General features: G+C 41.8%; 1 protein-coding gene across 2 annotated transcripts in view; it reads right to left on the reverse strand.

Annotated features, from left to right (window-relative positions):
• Positions 1-5955: 5955 nt before the first annotated feature.
• loxl2b (lysyl oxidase-like 2b) overlaps positions 5956-21312 on the reverse strand; it is a 32144-nt gene continuing 16787 nt past the window's right edge. The window contains exons 5-14 of one of the 2 annotated variants that reach the window (XM_070965377.1): positions 18705-18921; positions 16522-16702; positions 13638-13789; positions 12861-13028; positions 10811-10976; positions 10105-10345; positions 8681-8796; positions 8187-8323; positions 7975-8086; positions 5956-7483 (exon numbers count right to left, since the gene is read on the reverse strand). In XM_070965377.1, coding sequence (XP_070821478.1) covers positions 7413-7483; positions 7975-8086; positions 8187-8323; positions 8681-8796; positions 10105-10345; positions 10811-10976; positions 12861-13028; positions 13638-13789; positions 16522-16702; positions 18705-18921 — 1561 coding nt within the window. In that variant the 3' untranslated portion in view covers positions 5956-7412. Of the gene's footprint in view, positions 7484-7974; positions 8087-8186; positions 8324-8680; positions 8797-10104; positions 10346-10810; positions 10977-12860; positions 13029-13637; positions 13790-16521; positions 16706-18704; positions 18922-21312 lie in introns of both variants that reach the window. The other variant, XM_070965376.1, reaches the window with a different exon arrangement.

Genomic DNA, 21312 nt, shown 5'->3' on the forward strand with positions numbered 1-21312 from the left:
TCATTCTCAGGGCCTGATTCATATCTCAGCATCTTAAATGTTTAAGTTTACTCCCTCTGTCAGAAGCCTGCTGTTCTTTACTGGTTTTCTTCATATACAGCACATACAAGCCATCTTTTATGAAAAATAATACATGTACTGCATACACCCGCATACTGCATATAGAGACATATCTGTATCTCATACTAAAAAGTAACAGATGGGCTGCTTTTTAATACATACCCCTCAACTGACTCATGAAAACAGGACCCTGCCCACTTACTCACCTGCATCCCATTTCCCCTAATCAGTCCTGTAGTACAACCTTCATTTCAGAAAAGTTGGGATGCTGAGCAAAACATAAATCAAACAGAAAGTGATCATTTGATAATCCTTTTTGACATGTAGTCAACTAAAAACAGTACAAAGACAATATATTTAATGTCTGACCTCATCAGCTTCATTGGCTTTTGTAAATATCTGCTTATTCTGAATGTGATACAGCAACATGTTTCAAACACATTGGGACAGGAGCAACTACAGACTGGGAAAGATGTGGAATGCTCCAAAAACACCTGTTTGGAACATTCCACAGGTAAACAGGCTCATTGGTAACAGGTGATAGTGTTTTGGGCATGAAAGGAGCATCCTGGAAAGGCTCAGTCATTCACAAGCGAGGATGGAGAGAGGTTCACCACAAGCCAGTGTGTCCAAGTCAGTTTGTGGGGACGCACTGTTAAACTGGATGAGCTGCAAGGAGAAATGTGATTTTATAAAGTTATCACTCTTCAGCAGAGTCTGAATGCCCAACAAGCAGCTTTCACAGACCACATTCTGACAGACACAGTGTTCTGCAGGCACATCCTGCGGTGAGCGAGCTAAGAAGCTGAAACCTCAGTCAGAAGGTGAATGTATGAAGGAGCGCCTCGTTGCTGCTGTGGAGCCGCTAACACCAGACAAAGTAAAACTGTTCCAGCATCAGTTTGTCTGGATTAATTCATAGAAATGAAGGAAAAGCTGCCGTGGAAACTCAGTGATAACAAGTGTCTGTGTGATGTGGCCCTCGTGGTGGACATTACCAAGAACCTCTCTGAGACCTGAACCTTAAGCTCCAGCTGCTTCTCAGCTCTCTGCTTTCAAATTTGAAGTCAAATTGAAGCTGTGGCAAGTGCAACTGCGAAGAGGAAGCACTTTGCATGTTCCTGCTCTGCAAGAACAGAAGCTGCTATGACATCTGAATATGCTGCTGACAGCGAAAACTCCTTCAGGCGTTTGGTGAGAGGTTTCAGGATATGAACAGTAAAGGAACTGAACATGTTTGCCGTTTAATGTGGAACGTGCTGATGTGCTGTGTGTGAACTGTATGTACGTCCTGAAGATTTTCACTTTCTGAGGAGACATGAAGTCTCTGCAGTGAAGTTTGTCTGTGTTTAGGACAACCCACTGCTGAGCGGCTCCTTTCAAAACAGACTCTTGCAAAGACTCAATTCAATTTTTCTGCCTCATTATTCTGTAAGCCTGTTTACAGTAGAGTCCAGTATTTTTTAAAAATAGTCCCTAAACTGTGACCATTTTGGTTACATTGTCTGCATTTGTGTTTTCTGTGCTTATTGTCCTACTCACACCAGCTGTGACAGTAGTTAACATATAGGAATTCTAATGGCATCTGGCAACAGTGAGACTGGAGGGATTTTCAGTGTCGCCATGATAAAATGTTGGCATTGTATGTTTCTGCAAACCATGGATACAGTAAAAAATGTATGTTTGTTTTATATGTATGAGACATTATGAAACATTACTACAGTAAGTATAAAAGTGACGTAGTTCAGTACTTGTAAGCGATGGTGGTGGTATGACAGCGAGGCACAGTGACTGACAAGCAGCAGAGGACTGTTCCAGCCTTGTTTCTTGTTACAAAACCAGGCATTTTTAACAAAACCTCAGGATATTTTCTTGTCTTGTTTGTGGCAACAAAAACGGGTTTTTTAAACCACAACATGGTCATTCCTAACCCTAACAAAGTGTTTTTTGTGCCTAAATCAAACCAGACCCTGACCACAGCATCGTCTCCACATAAATTGAAATGTAAAGTCTGAATGGAACAAAACATAAAGTTTCAACACATCCGTGGTTTGCAGAAAGGTACAATGTCAACTTTTATTCTGGTGATCTGGTTGTGGTTGCTGTGTAATTCTTTGCAAGATCATTTCCAGCAACAACACACACACACACACACACACACACACACACACACACACACACACACACACACACACACACACACACACACACACACAAATCTCAAAAAAGAGCAGGGAGCATGTGTGTGTTGCCTAATGTGTGTTTAAGGGGGATTTCAGCAGTAAATTAGAGCGTAATGGAATAATTCAAGCAGCCTTGTGCTGCATGCGTGGTGACAAAAATCCACTTTGAACCACAGAGGATCATACAAAGATCAGATGGTTCCTTCCTGTGTGAATGCAGCATTTACACAACAGAGCCTGTCCATTTGTCTGAACCTGATGGGCTTCACATCTCAGCAGTCCCCTAACAGGTCCTCCTACTGCGTGATTCAGCGCAGTTGACAGTGCAGCACAACAGATTGCCCAAACAGAGAAATGTCTGGCTTCAGTCCAGCACACTTAGTGGTCTCCAACAGAGAAAGCAGCCATAATTTAAAGACTGCATAAAGATTTGGGGCAGCTTACTGCTTCAGTTCTAAATGACTGTACTTATGACAACTGTAATTCATTGGCTTTATGGTTTATTGGATGTACTCTGGCAGAAAAAAGTATAATTGGACTTTACTGTAAACATCCCTCCCCCCTGCCAGTGGGCTTTGAAATGAGATCTGTCTGTGGCAGATGGGGAAACAGAAGATTGTTCGGTATGTAGACGCACCGCTCATGTTGTTTTGATGAGGCATCTTTTACTCACAGCTATATTTTTTCTCTCTGTGATTGTGCGGGTTTTCCTCCAACAGGGCAGAAACATGCAGCTTAGGTGGCTTAGAAACTACCTGTGTCCTTGATTGTGAGTGTATATTTGTCTTTAAGCCTTGTAACTGGCCATGGTGCTCCCAACTTCTCTCCCAGTGCATGCTGGGATAGGCTTTGTGAATGGGTCACAAATAGCAGGTAACAGTTAAGCATAACTCACTTCCACTGCAGCTGCTAGAGGAACAAAAATGTAATGTGTGTTTGAGGCCAGAAGAGGTCAGTGTTGTACCATTTTAGGCTTCTGTTGAAAGCTACAGTAAAACATGGATCAAGGCTTTGTTCTCTGCAAATTTCAGTTTGCATTTTAGAATTTCAAATTACACGCGGTAGGTTTATAACATAAGGATTTCAGTATTTTTTTAGACTCAGTGTCCTTTAACTAGATAAAAAATATCTACAATGAATAGAATATTTTACAGAATGTTTGGTTGTCATCAATATGATGTGAACAGGCTGCCTGGACTCTGTTTCTACAATATGGGCACCTGACGTGCTACTATTACTAGTACTACTACTGCTTGTACTACTACTAGACTGCTCTACCATTACTGAAGCCAATAATATAATAAATAATAAAAGAAAGAACAAGTACTACGTCAAAGGCAACTAGCAGTGCTGGAAAGTAATGAAGTACATTTATTCAAGTACTGCACTCAAGTACAAATTTGAGGTATTAACTTACTTTAACCTTACACTCATTTTAGGGGGAAATTGTTTACAAAGTTTATATAGTTAGTGGACAGCTGTGGCTTAGGTGATATTATTATTTAAATATATTTTATTTATCCATCCATCCATCCATTTTCTATGCCGCTTATCCCTTTCGGGGTCGCGGGGGGGCTGGAGCCTCGGCTGTCAACGGGCAGGAGGCGGGGATATTTTATTTATATGATTTAAAAATACATCTTTAGAGAAATATATATTTCAACAAAATGGCATATTGATGTCTAAAAGATGTTTTAAAGGCTTCGCCACATTGCCAAGAAAAGTACAATTTTTAAGCAGATTAAATGTAAAAAATGTAAACACCTGCCACCCCCACATACCTTCTACCCCCCAACAGACGACTAAACTTGGTCCTTGGCAAGAAAACGTGCCAAAGGGCCAATGCAAGGAGCCGAGTGTGCATGTAAGTGCTGGCCATATTGTTTATGTGATGAACTGCTCGCCACTTATTTAATTGGTTAAGTTCAGTTTGCTTTTCTCTTTAAGAAAAATTAAGTGTAAAAATAATGTAAAAATGCTTATTTTGTTCAGTCATTTCTTATGGATGTGGAGTCTGAAAAGTACTTTTTGAGGACATTGTTTATCTACAACCACTATGACTTCTAGAATGTGCATAGAATCTGATATCTGAAGGGCTCACATCTCTTCCAGTGTAAACGCTGCCACAGATGACTGACTTTGTTATTCCCACCTTAAGAAAAAAGTGTGTGGGGAGGGAAAACAAACAAACAAAAAAAAAAAAGCCAAGGCTTTTGGGAAATCAAGTGCAACAAGAAAGAGAATCTTTGAGCACACAGTCTGTGTTTCAAAGACACCAGCTGATGGCAGTGTGGTGAGCTGCAGTCAGTCTGTGCATTTCAATGAGTATTCCTCTGTATTGTACCTTATAGCTGTAAATGTCAGAGTGTGACATGATGGTTTGAATGCAGTGTTAGAGCCTTTTCCACATGTGTCAGGAAAAGATATCAAAGACATGCACAAAAAAGCCTTTCCTCTGACAATGAAGGAAAATGACACACTGAACAGCAAAGATGTGGTTGCTCTGTAACTCAGACCTTTATTATAGCTTAACACACAAAGCAAACTGTTTCTTCCGCTCAGTTCAAGTATACTGTTAGTATACATAATGTAGCTGTTCAATGTAGCTGCACCCTCAGAAAACAGAGGACCAGTTTGATAGCACCATTATAAAAAGTACAATAAAACAGAATTCACACACATTATTGTACCTAATGTAACTTCTTAAAACGAGGAATAAAAACACAACAAAACAAAAACAAACCAAAAACTTCAATAACACTTAGTTACACATGTGTTGTCTTTTGAACATTTTAAGAGGAGACAACAACATATCTGCAACTTTGACTGTCTGAACAGGAGGAAAGCTGTTCCATCTCGGTTAGCTGTGAAAGGATGGATATCAGTCCGGTGATCCTCCTGTAGAGCTGCTGGCTGTGGAAGACTTAAGACACACTTCAGTGACATATAGATATGAGGTTTAAATGTGTCATTAATGTTTTAATTATTCATAGGAAGAAAAAAAAGCCCTTTGGGGAAACATCAGAAATGCTTGCTAGCCGTCAAGGTGTACATGACTGATGGCTGAGCCAGACAGAAACATGCACACGAAGTGAACAAAGCTGCTCTGGTGACTAAAGTTTACAAGCCGAGGTCAGACAGCCATATGTTAGCAGTGATGTTGGCAAGTCTGTAAGCTGTACAATGAGCTACAGCTGACAGGCTAATTAGCCATTTGACCGGCTAATTATATATATAATACAAGCTAAGGTCCTTGCTTGTACAGGAGATATGAAGAAGACAGAGTATGAGAAAACTAATGTGAGACTGTTCAAAGTTTGTCTTTTAGGTTGTGTGTCAGCCTATTACAGAGCAGTGATGTTACTGCTTTAAGGTCTGGTCACAACAGGCAGTGGTACAGCGGGAAAACAAAGCTCTCTGAGCTAATTTGAGCAACACAGCTAATAAGCTACAATAAGATCCTCCATTTTGGACTCTCTGTCATCTCAGAAGTCAACACTCTCAAGAGGACTTGTTATTGTTAAGCAATTCAAATTTAAGGGTCATGAACTGGATGTGAAACATTGATACAGATTCAATTGGCAGCTGGCATGTTGGTGTGACCATTCCTTTATGCATCTTAAAATAATTTCCATGGCTGTGTGCAAAGAAGTTTTCCACATGCATAGACGAAGAATCAATAGCACAGACGGGGGCGTCGTCCTGAAACCGAAAAGCTTTTCAGGAGTCTGGAGTTTCTTCTCCAAAGAAAGCACAGAACATATGATTTACAGAGTGGATCTGTAGGCGGCAGAACACACAATTTCATTTCAACTGGACTTGAACAAATCAGCCATATGCTCACAGTGTCATTTCAGCATGACATAGTTAGACAATCAAGCATAGTTGTTTAGAAAATTAGTAGGCACAACTTCTAATGACGTGCCAAAGAAACCCAAAAACCAAACAAATTGTGTAGTTAAGGGTTACTTTTAAAGAGTAACTTACTAACTCTCTAAAACACACGAGGGCCCATATTAGCTTCAAAAGCAAATTACTGCTACTTATCATTATGAAGAAAGAGTTATAAATGTATCCGAACAACAAGACAGTGTCCAGGAGCTGAAGCTGCTCTCAGTCAGTCTGAAAAAGCTGTTCAGGCCTCAGCTTACTGAAGGAAGCACAAGACACTGCTTTTTTGCTAATGAGGGGAAAGCTATTGAACAGTGCTGGAGGAAAGTAAAACCTCTTAGATAATGCACACTATCATGCAAATTCTAGACAAATCTGCGTGCAAAAGTTTGCTCAGATAATACTTCTTTTTAGACTAAGATTGCCTCCAACACACTTTGCAACACCAACAGCCACAAAGGCTTGTAGTGCAACCAGTTTCCAGAGCAATTTCAGAGAATATACGCTCCAGTTATTTCAGAAAGGCTTTGGGTCACTTAAGGCACTCAGTGGATTAGTTCTACAGCTGAATCAGGCGATTAACACTATTATTGATGATGAATGGGCATTTTTTTTTGACCTGCTTATGCCACAGCTTGATTTCCATAAACTCCTAAGTCAAGTTGTGCCTTCAGCTTAAATAACTGACATGCAAAAGAACCGCTCAGATTGCCAGAGTAACACGACCTCAGTGACAGTCGCAGAGTGCTGCTGTTGTTATTGATGACTCCTCTGAACCCTCAGGTGACCTGGCACTGGCATCCAAACTCTGCAGCAGGGTGAGCTTTGAACAAAAAGTGTTGCAGCAGGCTTCTGTTAAAGTGCTGCACTTCAAAGAGGACACAGTCTTGATGACATTCTCCAATGCTGCACCTTGTGTAAAACACCTGCCTCTTCCCAGCAGGCTTTTCATCACTCATTCCAAAAAAAAAAGTCACAGGGCACACAGAGAGCTTTGCCATTCTCTTGATCTTAAGCAGTGAGGTTGGAGGTGTTGGTCAGGCTGTAGCTGCCTCTGTTTGGACAGGAGGGGGAATCAAATATTCTTTCTGCTCGGGGGGAAAAGGAGGGTGGAGGGTCAAAGAACGCTGTTGCCTCATGGATGAGGACACAAAAAAGATGGTTTGACCAGGGCAGGGCTGGCAGGAGGACTCCACCACATGTAGTGGTTGGTGGGCTTCAGGCAGCCTGCCTGCCGGAGGGTTCCCGGCCGGTCAACTCCTCTCCTCTGCTGTGTCTTTACCTGTGGGTCACCTGGTTGTTGAGGAGGCCTGGGAATGTCTGTTCTGTTTCAGTGCTTAATGAGCCACCTAGCAGAGACAGACAGAGTTAGCACCTACACACTTTGTCCTTGTTTCAGTCACGTCCACTGACACACGTCAGGGATTCCTGCCCCCAAGTGAGCTAGAGTATAAATCATTAACTTTTATTTTGGCTCTTATGGCTGTTACCATAAATATAACAATATAGAGTATAATACTAGAGCATGCATGTTTATTCTTGACATTTAGAACAATACTCTGTACTCTAAAATAAGTCTCTACTCAAGGTTTTCGTACAAGCTTTTTCCAGTGCTTTCAACTGCATTTCACAGTCTTCATCTGTCATACTAAGACAGGGGTTACGATCTCCCTCCCATATGATGACAACTGAACTGACTGCATGATAACTGGGCAAATTCCCATCTGCTGATGAAGTGACCTGAAGTATAACAGCCGAGTAAGCTTTATTTCTTAGATCACCAACATTAAAAGGATGGTATATGTGACAGATATTCCTCCAAGCAACTGCGAGGTCTTACCATTATGGCAGCTGTACATCCACACACGATGACCATCGTATCGACATCTGCATTTCATGATGTTATTGGAGTAGTCTGTCTCAGGCACTTCATAGTTTGGATTAATTATTATCTGTGAGAGGGAGAAGGTGAACAAGTCAGGGATGACCTTAAGAGGCAAGTACGAATAGCGTCACTCTTCATTCAGAGAAAAAAGAACTGGGAAACATCACCTGGAAAATGTAATCTCCAGGTTTGAGTTCAGTAATGTCGATCCACTGGCAGTCAATGTCGTGCCTGTAGGTATCCCAGCAGCCCACAGTGATACCCTGCTCTCCAAAGTTAGCACATTCATACCTCTTTTCAATACCTGAAATAAAACAGTACAAAATTAGTAAAATATTTACTTTCCTTTTAGCTCTGTTTAGGTCACAGCTGCCTTGTGTCTGGAAATAAGGTTAATGACAGCAGTGAGACTTGAGTAAAACAGAAAAGCTATGAGCTGTAAAACTAAAAAATGAGCAGAATGATGAAGAGCTACTTCAATGTGAGGGGAACTGCGGACTTCCACATTACACTTTACCCACTGTTAAAATAAATATAATGACTGATGCAGCTTTAAAAGCCCATTACTGATTTTGTGAATAATCAGTTTCTGCCACATTTCCAAAGCCAAACATTTATTCACATCTTGAAATTGAAGTAGGAATCCAATTTTGCTTCTCACCTTCATCACACTCTGAGTCCTCCAGGCAAAAACTTGCTTTGTGTCCTTCAGCCACTTTGGTTCCATTGAGGCTGAACAAGTCATAGAGCGTAAACACCTCCATGCTGTGATAATGCCTACACACAGAGACAGAAAAGTCGTTTCGTAAACCAAGTCAGGCTGAAAATGCAGCACAAAAGCACACGAATACCACTTGGTGTCAGTTGGAATGCCTTCTGAAGAAAAAAATCAAAATCGCAATCTACGACATGGTTTGATTTTTTCGTCAAGTTGTACCAGTTAAAGGCTTGACATGTTGAAAGCTGGTAGCTGCGTGAAGCCGCCCACAGTCAACTGTTCCTCCAGCCAACACAGGAACCACAAAAATGTGGGACTTTTTGCAGCACTACAGTATGTACACTAACTTTAACTTAGAGGACACAGTCAATGACAGGGCAGCAGAATGTATGGAAGGAAAAAATGCTCCAGAAATAAGACATGATGGGGCTGAGCCGTCTCTCTTTCCTTGAATTAAGTCTAATTTGAGATGTCATTTCTAAATAATTCAGTTGTTGAATTATGAGGTAAAATTATGGAAAAAATATCTCACATCATTAAGTTTAACCTCTTAGGAGGACTTATTTATTAAAGAAATGCTTATGAAGGACTTTGTGCTCGTAGTGTCTAATTAAATTGATTGATTTATGCTTCGGGAATATACAACTGCTTCCACAAATCCTCTGTGACTGTGATTAAAGCTATTGTATGATAAATGGTTAAAGATATTAATCTGCGACAACTCTGCCTGCTATTATTTCCCACAGGGCACCATCATTTCCCACACCACGCATCAACATGCTCATTGTTCTCAGAGACGGGCTGCACAAGTTTCCTTTTTGAATGCAACACAGTTGTCTTTTTATTCATGCTGCCAGAATTTTGTGGTTATTGCAAGTATTTAATATAAATATTTGACATAGGACTTGTGTTCAGCGGCTATGGCTATGTTGCAGGTTGCCAGATATGGTCAAAGGGCACAGGTTTAGGTATATAGAGGCACGATGGTACCAAACCTGGCAACCTCACAGTGATGACAAGATTCCTGAAGTCATTGCACCCACCTGTTGTTTGTCAGGAAATAGTTAGAACACATAACTCCCCTTAAACCCACACATCTCTGTTTATGTACTGATTAAATAGAGAAGCTATAACATGTTAATTAGTGAGCTTTAGAGGTGCTGGTAGGTGTATTTTGGGATTTCCCCTGCTTCCAGTCTTAATGCTAAGCTAGGCTAATCCTGGCTCCGGCTCTGTACTTCACCCACAGACATAACAGTGGTCTCTCAACACATACCTATTTATATAACCATACCTCCAAAAATGTTGAACTCTCTAAAGCAAAGCAGGATATACATAAAACAGTCCATGTACTCTGTCTCACTGACCTGTGACAGTCATGCCACACCCAGGAGTGTCTGCCAGCTTTGGGCCGGAAGTCAGACTGGCCATTGTTGTGGATCTGGGAGGAGAAGCGCAGCAGGCGGCGGTAGGAGTTGGCTGGTACCTGGCTGGAGGTGGAGGACAGACAGTTCTCCTCATACGCACACTGCAGCATGAACATGGGCCTGTCCTCCATGTAGGTGGTCTGCTCCACCACCTGAGGGTTCAACACCAGGTCAGGAGCCGCTGTGGACAGGAGGACCAGAGAAGACAGAAACCAGAGAGACGCAGACGGAGACAAACATATTTAGAAACAAAGATTAATGGCTCTCATTGGCAAGAAGACAGAAGAGCCCTGGCGTGCGTCGAGTAAGTGCTTTCTGTTTCAAGCTGCAGAGCACTCTTGTGATTTTCTCAGGCACAGCTTCCCCAGAGGCACAAATCATTTCATTTGTCGAATTAAAACTCAATGTGCAGAGCAAAAGAGTCCAAGCTCTTCAGAGTGAACGTGTGAACTGACAAATTGAATGGCAAAGGCTCTTGTCAGAGTATAATTAAAAGTGGAAATACCAATTACTTCTTTTCTTTGCTCACTCATTCATGACCATAGCACATTCAACGTCTTAAAGGGGCAGCAGACAAATTTTTACTGATGTGACATCACATCATTTCTGGGCACATTTTCTGAACACATGAATCTGGGCGTCTTACTCTCAGAGCAGGAGACTCCAGCGGCGTTGCGTCCACCTCCTTTTGGGCAGCTGAGATGGGCTCCATGGTGCAGGCAGTGGGACAGAGACATCTCAGTCCCAGAGCAGCGAACACCACTCATCACCACAGCATCTGCACTCACCTCTCCTGGCCAATACCACGTCTCCTGTTGTGGAAATATCACCCATAGTGAGATCCACATGCCATCCACCTCTGACATGAGGCACTTTGATTGATATTTTGTAGGACTGACTCATTAAGCTAAACTGTAATGCAACTTTATCATTAGATCTCACATGGATGCACAAATATGTTCAATATCATTCCAACATGAAGAGGAACTACCAGCAAAACTGTCTGAGAGTAAAGACAAGCTCACTGCATTCATACTGAATATTTTACTGCAATGATGCCAAGTGATATTAATGGAAACTTTAGTGTCACGAAGAATGGTGATTCTCCACTCTGACCACTAGAGGGCACAACCTGTCAATTTACAGCATGACAGAGGGGCGATTGCATGGTGCTGATCATGTGGTGCATGGGCTGTGCAGCTTATGTTCTGCAGATATTAATGTGTAAAGGAGTAGCAACAAGAAGCAATGATCCTAAAAGCATGCTGTAATTTAGTAAATGCACCCATATTACAACACGCAGTCCTCATTCCTGCCTCCAGGTAAACCTGACATCCTATAATCATACAGAAACCATTATTTTACAGTTTCCACTCATAAAGCTCTGCTCTCCATTGCACAGCTCTGTAAACACTTTCAAAGGCAGTTAGAATGAAGCCCCCATCCCACAGCGCCTGTTGCTACTGTGTTTGAAACCCCCAGTTCATTTGTGCAAAAGACATTTTATTTGTATGCACATAATATCAAAATCAAATCAAATGTTAACTTTGAAGAATAGACTGCAACCTGTCCTACACATATCATCTAGAATAAAAAGATAAATGAAAAAAATTGCAGGAACTGTAAGTCTGTCTGTGCCTATGCCACCAAGACTGAGCACTGCAGCTAAGATTGAAAAGGTACAGCGTAAATTATACTGAAAGTGTGAATGTACAGTCTCAATAATATTCTCTGACCGTAGACACTAAAAAGCCATCAAGCTCAAATGTTTTTCAAGGACCTCACATGCCTTCCAGACAGGAAATCCTAAACTACACAGGAGACTGACTGCTGTGCATCTACGGCTTTGCTGTGCTTGGCCACTTGTATAATAAAATGAAAAAGTCAGTGCAGTACTTCGTGTCACAGTATGTGATGCTGGTTGTCTTTGTCCTGTTAAAGAAGACCATAATCTACACCAGAGATCCCAGCTGAATGGCCGCTAACTAAAACAGCTGTTCATTGATGCTGAAGTCATTTGACCTAATAGCAGACAGGCAGTTGAAGTAGACGGGAAGGAAGAAAGGAAGTTGAGTTTGACCAGAGAAGGAGGAAGAGACAGTAAAACATGAGGACAGTGGAGATGAAGGCTATCAAAAGGACTTGATTAGCATCTTATTATTTCAGGGAGAAGCTGCTTGCAGAGCTGTCAGGTGATTACTGTTATGTTAGCACAGCGCAGTAGTAATGGGTAGGTGCAAGTACACAGGTAACACTTTATTTTACAGGCCCTATAGTTTCCCTTAATTTCCTTGCAAATCACCTGATATGTAGCTATAATTTGTGGAAGGCTCCTGGAAATGCAGTCTGCATTATTTATGAGGAAAATGGAGACAGAGAGAATGACACAGCTGTTTATGAACTCAGTAAAACTAACTAAACTCAAATAACTGTCTCAGAAACTTTTTCTCTATTTTTCCTATTATTAACAAATAATACATAGCTCTTTCCATGGAAATGTAGATGGTTCATGGGTAATTAGTAAGATGCTGTGGATATCAATGAGATCCAGATGGAGCAAAAAATACTAATTTAAGATGTCAAGTGGAATGAAAGACTCAGGACTAAACTGGGACTTTTCCTGCAGATGAATCTGTGTTGTATTGTTAAGACTCCTGTTGTGATGAGGACTGGCCCCTGGCTGCTCTCACTCATACCTGGAAAGCATTGCTAGCGAAGCCCAGTCCCAGCTGTCTGCAGACCACCATGGCCTCCATGGTTCCCCAGCCATCACTGCACACCGTCCCCCACAACAGAGAACCATTCCTCTCCACCAGCACCTCCACACGGCCCTCATAGGGGTTGCGACCTCCACTCAGACGCAGCTATGGGGATGAAAAACACAACAAAGGGGCCTTTAAGGCTAAATCCACACTTTGTTTTTACATGAATGAGCGATGTTTGACGTGATATTTGGTGCTTGTACTGTAGCTGTTTTTTTAACATTCTTAAAATGCTGTGGGAACCTATGTGAAGACACATTTGATAGCAGGTAATAGTAAGATGTTACTGCAAAGACAGAACCAGTGACTCCAAGGTTTTGGAAAAACATTAACAGGTAATACATGCAAGATATTTACAAAACATTGTTGAAAGTTAGCAAAATAAATATGAACAGTTGCAGCTCATGGTGATGGGCTCATCATCTATGATGTTAAAGTATATTCACACATATTAACATTAAGTGGTGTACCATAGGCCATATATATGCATAAAAGAGATAAAGCCAGGCTTCCATTGTAGTTGCTGCAAACTAAACAAACTCTTAAAGATCTATTAAATGTATCTAATATCTATTCATACTATACATAAAAAGACAGATTTCATTGTGCAAGTTCAAAGTGCTGTTCTTATGTGCAATGCAAACTGCTCAATACTGCATTCTTAGGGAGCATGTTGCTGCAGTGTTTGGCTGGAACAAAGCTGAGGCTCACCGACTCCTGGAAGCCCATAGCAGGAACGTTGCATCTCACAGCTGCATCCTCCTCATGGCTGCAACCAACAGCCTCCTTGTTGAAGTAACACTCTGTGATCGACTTCTCAAATCCAGAGCACTCCACTTCATTCATATGCACCGGGCCCATACCTGAAAAACACACACAAAGCAAACTGTTTGGAAAGGGTGCTTAGGGGTTGTTCCCTCTTCCTACTGAACCTGAGGGGAAAAAGGAATGATTGTTATGGCTGAGAGATGTCTGTGTTGTGTCTTCATTTCATTTCATCTCACCACGCCTGTAGCATGCCAGCAAGCGATCGATTAGCCTTTATGCTAAGCTAATTTAGCATTATACATACACATTATTAATACTTCACAGTATTCTCACAGAAACAAACTATGTAATCCTTCCACATGCATCTCTTCACACTTTGAAGTGTTCATCATTACACGCTGATATCAGTTGCCATAGATCTTTATTGTGCCTCCACCCTCTCCACTCTGACTTCTGAGGATCAAAAGCAAATGCTGACCTCTTCACTGCAAGACTGCAAAAATGAAAGGGCTCCAGATGAGGACTCACACGAAACAGCACAGAACAGCTCACATTGATTCGGTTCACGTCTGCTATGTGCTAGTAATACATGCCTTCATCTACAATGATATGTTGTGAAATGTTTGACTGTTTATTCTGGTGTACTACGACCAACGAGTTTTTCATCATTTCCATCTGACTCCTTTTTTTTTCCCCATGAGGGAGTGCAGAGAGCCACTGATGAGAAATCCTGATGGAACATTGATTTAGGAAAAGGAACATTCCCTCTATTTCCACATTTTCCATGTCTAATGTGACTGGAATGCGCAACAATGTCCAGCATGTCCCTGTTTATGAAAAAGGACACACCTCCTATTCAGAAGTACTGTATCATACAGCATGCATGGGATTCTTTTTGCCACTCATTGGTACACTCCTGGAGAAAAATTTACTTTTTCCATAGTATATCCTGACAACAAGTGAGCTAGGCCTATAAAACAGGGTAGATATCTGCTGAGTGTGTCATTTAGAAGTGGCATATTTTCACTGGGTGGGGGGGTCCCACCTTCCAAATCCGCTGTAAAACTCTCCATGCAGCTGGTGATATAACCCTGAGAAACTCCTCAGAGGAGGCCATAAAGTAAAACTGCTCACAGTGGAGGCCTCCATTAGAAAATAACTATACAACACAAGGAGGGGGTCTTCTTCTGAGTCCATCAGGAAGCACAAGCTCTGCCTTTGACACTTCAAAATAAAATATCGACCAATTTCCAAAGTGACACCTAATCTGGAAAACAATGAAAGGGTAATTCCGGTTTATTACTTAGTTTCCAACAGTTATGATGACCTTGCACAAACCAAAGTTACTACTGATGTCTGGGCACATGGCAGCGTCACTACAAGCTTATGGGGCAGGTTTACTGAGAGGAATAACTGCTAAAACAACACATAATAAACCAGTTCTCCTTGAAAGTATAAAACAGTCAACAAATGGTGTCACCAACTTTTTGCGCAAAACCCTTTGCAGTGAGGTGTTTGTAGTGACAAACCCACAGAGAATCATCACCAGACTTTGCAGCTGCCCTTACTTTCCAGAGTGTTTTAGCTTCTTTCACCTCACTGTTTTGGTTTTCAGGCCCACAACTTTACTGTTTTGGCTCACTCCACTGCTCTCATCAGCCTTGTTTCCAGAGACAGTGGGCAGTTGTTTGCTGCAAAAAAAAAGCTCAGAGAAACCCTTTATACACTACCTGCCCATGCACCATGATATTTCCCTCAGGAGTTGGTGGAGACCAAACCAGAGCCAGTAGGACAGAGGGTACGTTGAAATTAGAGTTGCCAATAGATCAATTTAATCGATGGAAAGTGTTGCTAATGTGTTACCGTATCTATGTAATGTTTTAATGTCAATGTTGTGTTTGCAGAATGAAGCTTTAATGTAAAAAAAACATATTCTATCTTTACACAAGGATCAATCCAATTCAAATGGAAAATCACATTTGATGTCACGGCATCTGAGCAGAAAGTAATGGGTTGGAGGTTTATGTTTCAGAACAAACACTGTTCCCTTCAGGCTCTGTCCACAGGCCAGCTGAGCACAGCTTGCCTTGCTCTCCTTTTTCCCTTTTCAGTGCACAAAGTAACTTCCAAACTGAATACACAGGAATCATCATACAGTGTATCCTTGCAGAAAGATATCTGAGTTCATCCCACCTCAGGAAAGGATTCCCATGCTCACTGACCTGCGCAATGTCACTAAACCTGTTCCACCGGGCAAAATCCCTTTTTCCATCGGGTCAGTAAGTTCATGACACTTTGCTCAGGGGCAGACGGATGGTACAAGGAGAAAACTTAAGGGTTAGAATTAGTGCCTGAAATGTTTGGGATATGTGGTTTTGCTACACAGTCATAACCTTCCATCCCGTGCCATGTAGGCAATATACATGGACAATGGTTCCAACAATAAAGACTATCATTCTGAGCTCACTGGCATGGGACTGCGTCAGGTCTACAGTGTATTTAGTCGGGGCTGGTACTTAGGCTGTTCTGTACATGAGTACGCTGCTCACAGTCCATTTCTTTAAGCTTTTCCCATTGGCTACGTTATAAAGCTGATTACCACAGAGGAAGAAGGTGCTGAAGCAGAGCTGGAGGAAGGTGAGAGCAGTACTCTCCTCTATCTTAAATTAGGCTTATTTCAATTCATTTTGAAATCCTTAAAATGTTCCTTTCCTCTGTGTTGTCCCTGCTGGGAGGCCCCCAGGTCTGAATGTGCCTCAGAGAGCATCTGGAAAAAGAATTAGCTGGCTTTTCTTGCACAAAACACTGAAAATGAAAAAGCATATACCTTGTCCCAGGCGACCTCCAGACAGGGCTTCTTTGGCTGTCCCGTAGCCCAACTCTCGGCACACTACGGTGGCAGACAGCAGGCTCCAGTTGTCATCACATATGGTGCCCCACTCTCCATTTTTCAACACCTCCACTCTGCCCTCACCTACAATGGCCCCACCACGGAGACGAACCAACGGCTGCTGAAGGGGAAAAATGGAGACACTTTCTAAGACTGCACTGTGAAATGTTCAAATTCTAAAACCACATATTTAGGTCTTTCTGGTTCTTTCACAAATAATAGACTCAGCTGAAAGTTTAGAACCTAAACTGTTCCTTTTCTGTGATGAGAGAGCTGAGGCCACAGACTGCGTAGCTTCATGTTTATAGAACATGCTATTAATGCAGTTCATCCATTAACTGTTTAGACAAAATGAAAGTGTGAGGTAAACACATAAATAGCACGGTTTAATATGACTTACTGCTATTTGTATGCACAAAGTAAAGCTCCGACATCTTCATGTGTGGGCTGTGCGAAACATCCTCATTCCAGCTATATATACAGCATTCAATGTGTATCAGTGTGGAAGTGAAAGCCTCTCACGTGTCACACCAGACAGTTTTATTAGACAGGATGAGTCAGCTTTTTTCTTTCCAAAAGGTAAATATCTGCTTTTTGGATCAAATTGCTTTGAGTCAGTCTTCCCGAGTGAGTTAGAGGATTTGGGATGTGATGTTAGGCACGCCACTCCCAGCTGGGAACTCAGCTGTGGTGACAGAGAGCCGGCGAGCTCGAGACTCACAGAATGTGGATGGAGTCACGCAGCCAGGCAGACATTCATATCAGCTTAGTGATGCTGTAAATCTTGGTAGTATTTCATTGCTTGATTTGAATGTTTGTGTAGTTATAGACTGAGTAAGACAAAAAAAGTGTTTTTTAAATATGCTGTGGGTCAGAAAAACTTATTCTTTTACCCACTGGGGGGTCAAAGGTCAGAGTCAGGAAGAGAACAGCAGCCACATGGTCAGTAGCGAGTCAAATGAAGACTTACAAAAGGTTTGTGCCTCTCACACAGTCATGCATACATAAATGGAATTAATTTGCACACATACACCACATGGCCAAGAGTGTGGACTCCCAAGCTTTACACCCACATTTGACTGCTGAGCAGCTCATTCCAAAATCATGGCCATTTACGTGCTGCTGCACCAGCATCCATTCTTCTGGTTTCAGGCTTTCCAACACATGTTGGAAGCCAGCTGCAGGAATTTGCTCCCATTCAGTCAGTTAGTGAGGTCGGACAGTCGCTGTGTTGCAGTGCATCCCGAGGGTGCTGGACGGTGTCCCAAGCTGAGAAAACCATTCCTTTATGGACCCAGCTTTGCATGAGGGTATTGCCAAGTTCAAACAGGTAAGGGCCTTCCTCAAACTGCAGCAGACCTGGTGCACGGCGCACTTTTGGAGAGCTTGTTTATATCTTGATTTTCCTGAATTTCTTCGTGAATAAAGCGCTTCTCAAACAACTAAATATGTAAAAACTGGCCTTGTAGCAATTTTACTGACTCTAGGCCTTAGTTTCATGCTCAAGGACATTGGAGAAGAATCAGTTAGCTGACATTGGCGTTGATTTCTGGAGATCCATGTTTTTCCTTTGCCTGTCCCAATGATTTTACTACATCGTGTCATGTTTTCAACCCTGAACCCTGATCATAATTCATTGTGATGAGAAACGTCCAAAGCAGCCATGTACAGCTGCAGTTCACAAAGTGACATTAAGTACGGAACGTCAGCTGGCTCAATGTCTGACCAAAACATTTCATGTCCCTCCCTCTGTATTAGAGCCAGTGAGCTGAACTGAAGCAGTGCAGTTCTTTCCCATCTCAGCTTTGTTTACCATTTCCATTTATTGACACTACGTCAACAGACATCATACATATCTCAACTGACAGAAGAAAGCATCAACTTCCTTTTACAATGGCTCATTCTTTCTTATTTTTCTAACTAAGTGCACTAATTTATTATTTGTGGACAACAACTAAGTATGAATAGTTGTGTGTGTGTGTGTGTGTGTGTGTGTGTGTGTGTGTGTGTGTGTGTGTGTGTGTGTGTGTGTGTGTGTGTGTGTGTGTGCGCATTTTATCATCAGTTGTTGGCTAAAGATGACAAAAGCATAAACAGAGTGATTTCCACTGGGACTGTACCTCATGTCGGAACGCCTTCCTGAATCCTGACATGGGTGTCGGGGCAAAGGCTCTGCCGGGCACACAGCTCACCACCACAGGCAACCCTCCAGCACAGGTTCCATTGGACTTCAGAGATGTAGCCTCTCCCAGTTTACAGCTGGACAAATGGGCTTCATTGCCAGTGCAGTTCACTGAGAAGTCCCAGTATGTGGGCTTTCTCCTGCGAGCAAACATCCTGGACAGATGGAGAGGAAGGAGAGGAGATTCTGAAAGTTTCTGAGAGGTTAGGAGGTTATTTGTTTTCAACTTTAGATGAATTTAGCTGTCAGTTTGTGAACGTAGTTGAGCATTAGGTCTCTAAAGAGTCAGATATTTTCCTCAGGAGTTGATGGAGACCAAAAAGAGTGACACCACGTCACCAGATATACAACTCCAAATCAAATGTAATATTGCTCTATGACTGCTAGATATGTAAATAGGTATCTCTGAAAGGCAAAAGTAGGCAAAGTGGTAAAAAACAAACAGATTAAAGGAAGTGATGGCTTGTGTGTGTGTGTGTGTGGGGGGGGGGGTTGTCTGGAATCTTTTCTTAGTTTATTTTAATAAGTGGGTGAGATTTCATTAACTTGCTCAAGGGCACTTCTACAAGGGAAACACATGAAAGCTTGGGAAAGACATGAAATGCCATTGGATCATTTTATAATTAATACATTCATCAAGTTATCTGAATTGAAATTATTAGACTTATCAGAATGTGTCATCTTGGCACCATAAAACCAGACAAGGACAATGACATTAGCATTTTGTATAATTAATACCAAAAGTGAAAGGTTGGCTAACAGCTGGAGAGTTCACCATCTTCCACGTGAACTTGAACAAAGCGGGGTTAATGACACTCTTTCAGGCCTGCTGGGCCGCTAATCTCTTCCTCTCCATTTATTAGTGAGGCCATATTATGTATTTAATGAGCTCCATTTGCAGAATGGCATGTCCTATCCTTGTGTCTCATGTCTGAGGTGTGCACGAAAAAAATAGATTAAAATGGGACCGGCAGCATTTGTTTTTCATTTGGGAGTTGGGGAGTGGGAAGCTGCAGACTGGAAGCTCTCCAAAGCTAATGGTCTAAGCTGCAGCCAGAGGACTGGCTCTGCTGTGTCCTCAAACGCAGTTTGAACACAGCTGTGATGCTTATCAGCACTGTTCAAACACAGCGATGATTGAATAAACTGGCTGTGAAAGTTGACTTCACACCAAAGTCTCTCATCCTGGCTTAAAGTACGGGCACATGTTTATACTCAAGTTGTGTTTTTCAATACTTTTAATAAACTTGAATGTTACTCTAAACCACAAACTTTCTGCTTGAAATAAACAATCGTGCACACCTATGTGGGTCTTCAAATGCAGGGGAACTCCATCCATTCATTTGTCCCAGTTACTCAGCCTGTGAAAACAGTTGTATAATGTCCTGTCTGAGAAAATGACTCGGGTGACATCACTTGAGTCAACTTGGCTCAAGGGCTGGATGTGTGGGGAGGCAGCTAGATCCGCAAAAGTGGAACACATCCAGTAATTAAAAAGTCATGTTGCTTTTATGTAGCTTTGTCTTGCTAATGGTAGCTCCTTTCTATTTCTATGCATGTTAATTAGAGAAAGTGAGACGTTTGATGTTTGTAGACTGGTTGCTTAAAGGCACCTCTGACAGAGCTGGCTCAGCAATGAATAGCAATGTAACGAGTAATGTAACTTATTCCTTCTGCTGTTGAGTAATTAGTAAAGTAATTGATTTTTTTGGAATTAGGAGTAAATTGTGAATAATTGATGAGATTTGACAATAACAGATATGACTTTCATCTCTGGCCTCTGGCCTTTTTTTACCTCAGAGTACTGCTTTAAAAAACACGTTAGTGTCAGCAGCAATGATACACTGAACTCCAACAAGCTTTACATTATTATACGACCATTGATATTAACAATGATATGATATTATTCTAATAATCATAATCACTGTTAGTATCACCAGTTTAACTGTCTAAACACTTCAATAATATTCTGGGTTTAAACACTGAATACTTGAAATGTGGCATGAAACTGAAAATCTCTTCTCCACACACACACTACAGAGCTCTCTAAATTCTTGACTTTCATATTAAGGAACAATGACAGCTACAGGAGCATCAGGATGGAGACAAATTCAGGATTATGAAACTGCGGCAGCTCTTGGCTCAGAGTCATCGCTGTTTTAAACGACAGCCTGTAAAGACAAACTGCACGTTTCACAGGGCTGAAGCAGGAGTAGGCTGACACGTAGATGGAAAGTTCAGGAGCCGTCGTGCTCTGCTGTGGTTATCTGGAGCAGAGGAAACTTGCAGCCCAACGTCAGACAGTAAATTCAAGGTTAACTTGAGAGCTGGAAGTTTTATGGTAAGCCATGATCAATGTGTGGCTGTTTGGCTGCAAACTTCCTCATGTAAGAAAGATTTAGATCTCCCAGCAGTTGCTCACACATTACAACAGCTCTGTGGAATGCACTGATGCCGGAAGGAGTCAGGTTTGTTTTAAGGTATGAGGGCATGTTAGTTCTAGTGCCAGTATACTGATGGCAGAACAGAGGTGGCAAAAGGAAAAA

This window comes from Chaetodon trifascialis, chromosome 6, assembly GCF_039877785.1.
Source record: "Chaetodon trifascialis isolate fChaTrf1 chromosome 6, fChaTrf1.hap1, whole genome shotgun sequence".
In the NCBI taxonomy this organism is placed as follows: Eukaryota; Metazoa; Chordata; class Actinopteri; order Chaetodontiformes; family Chaetodontidae; genus Chaetodon; species Chaetodon trifascialis.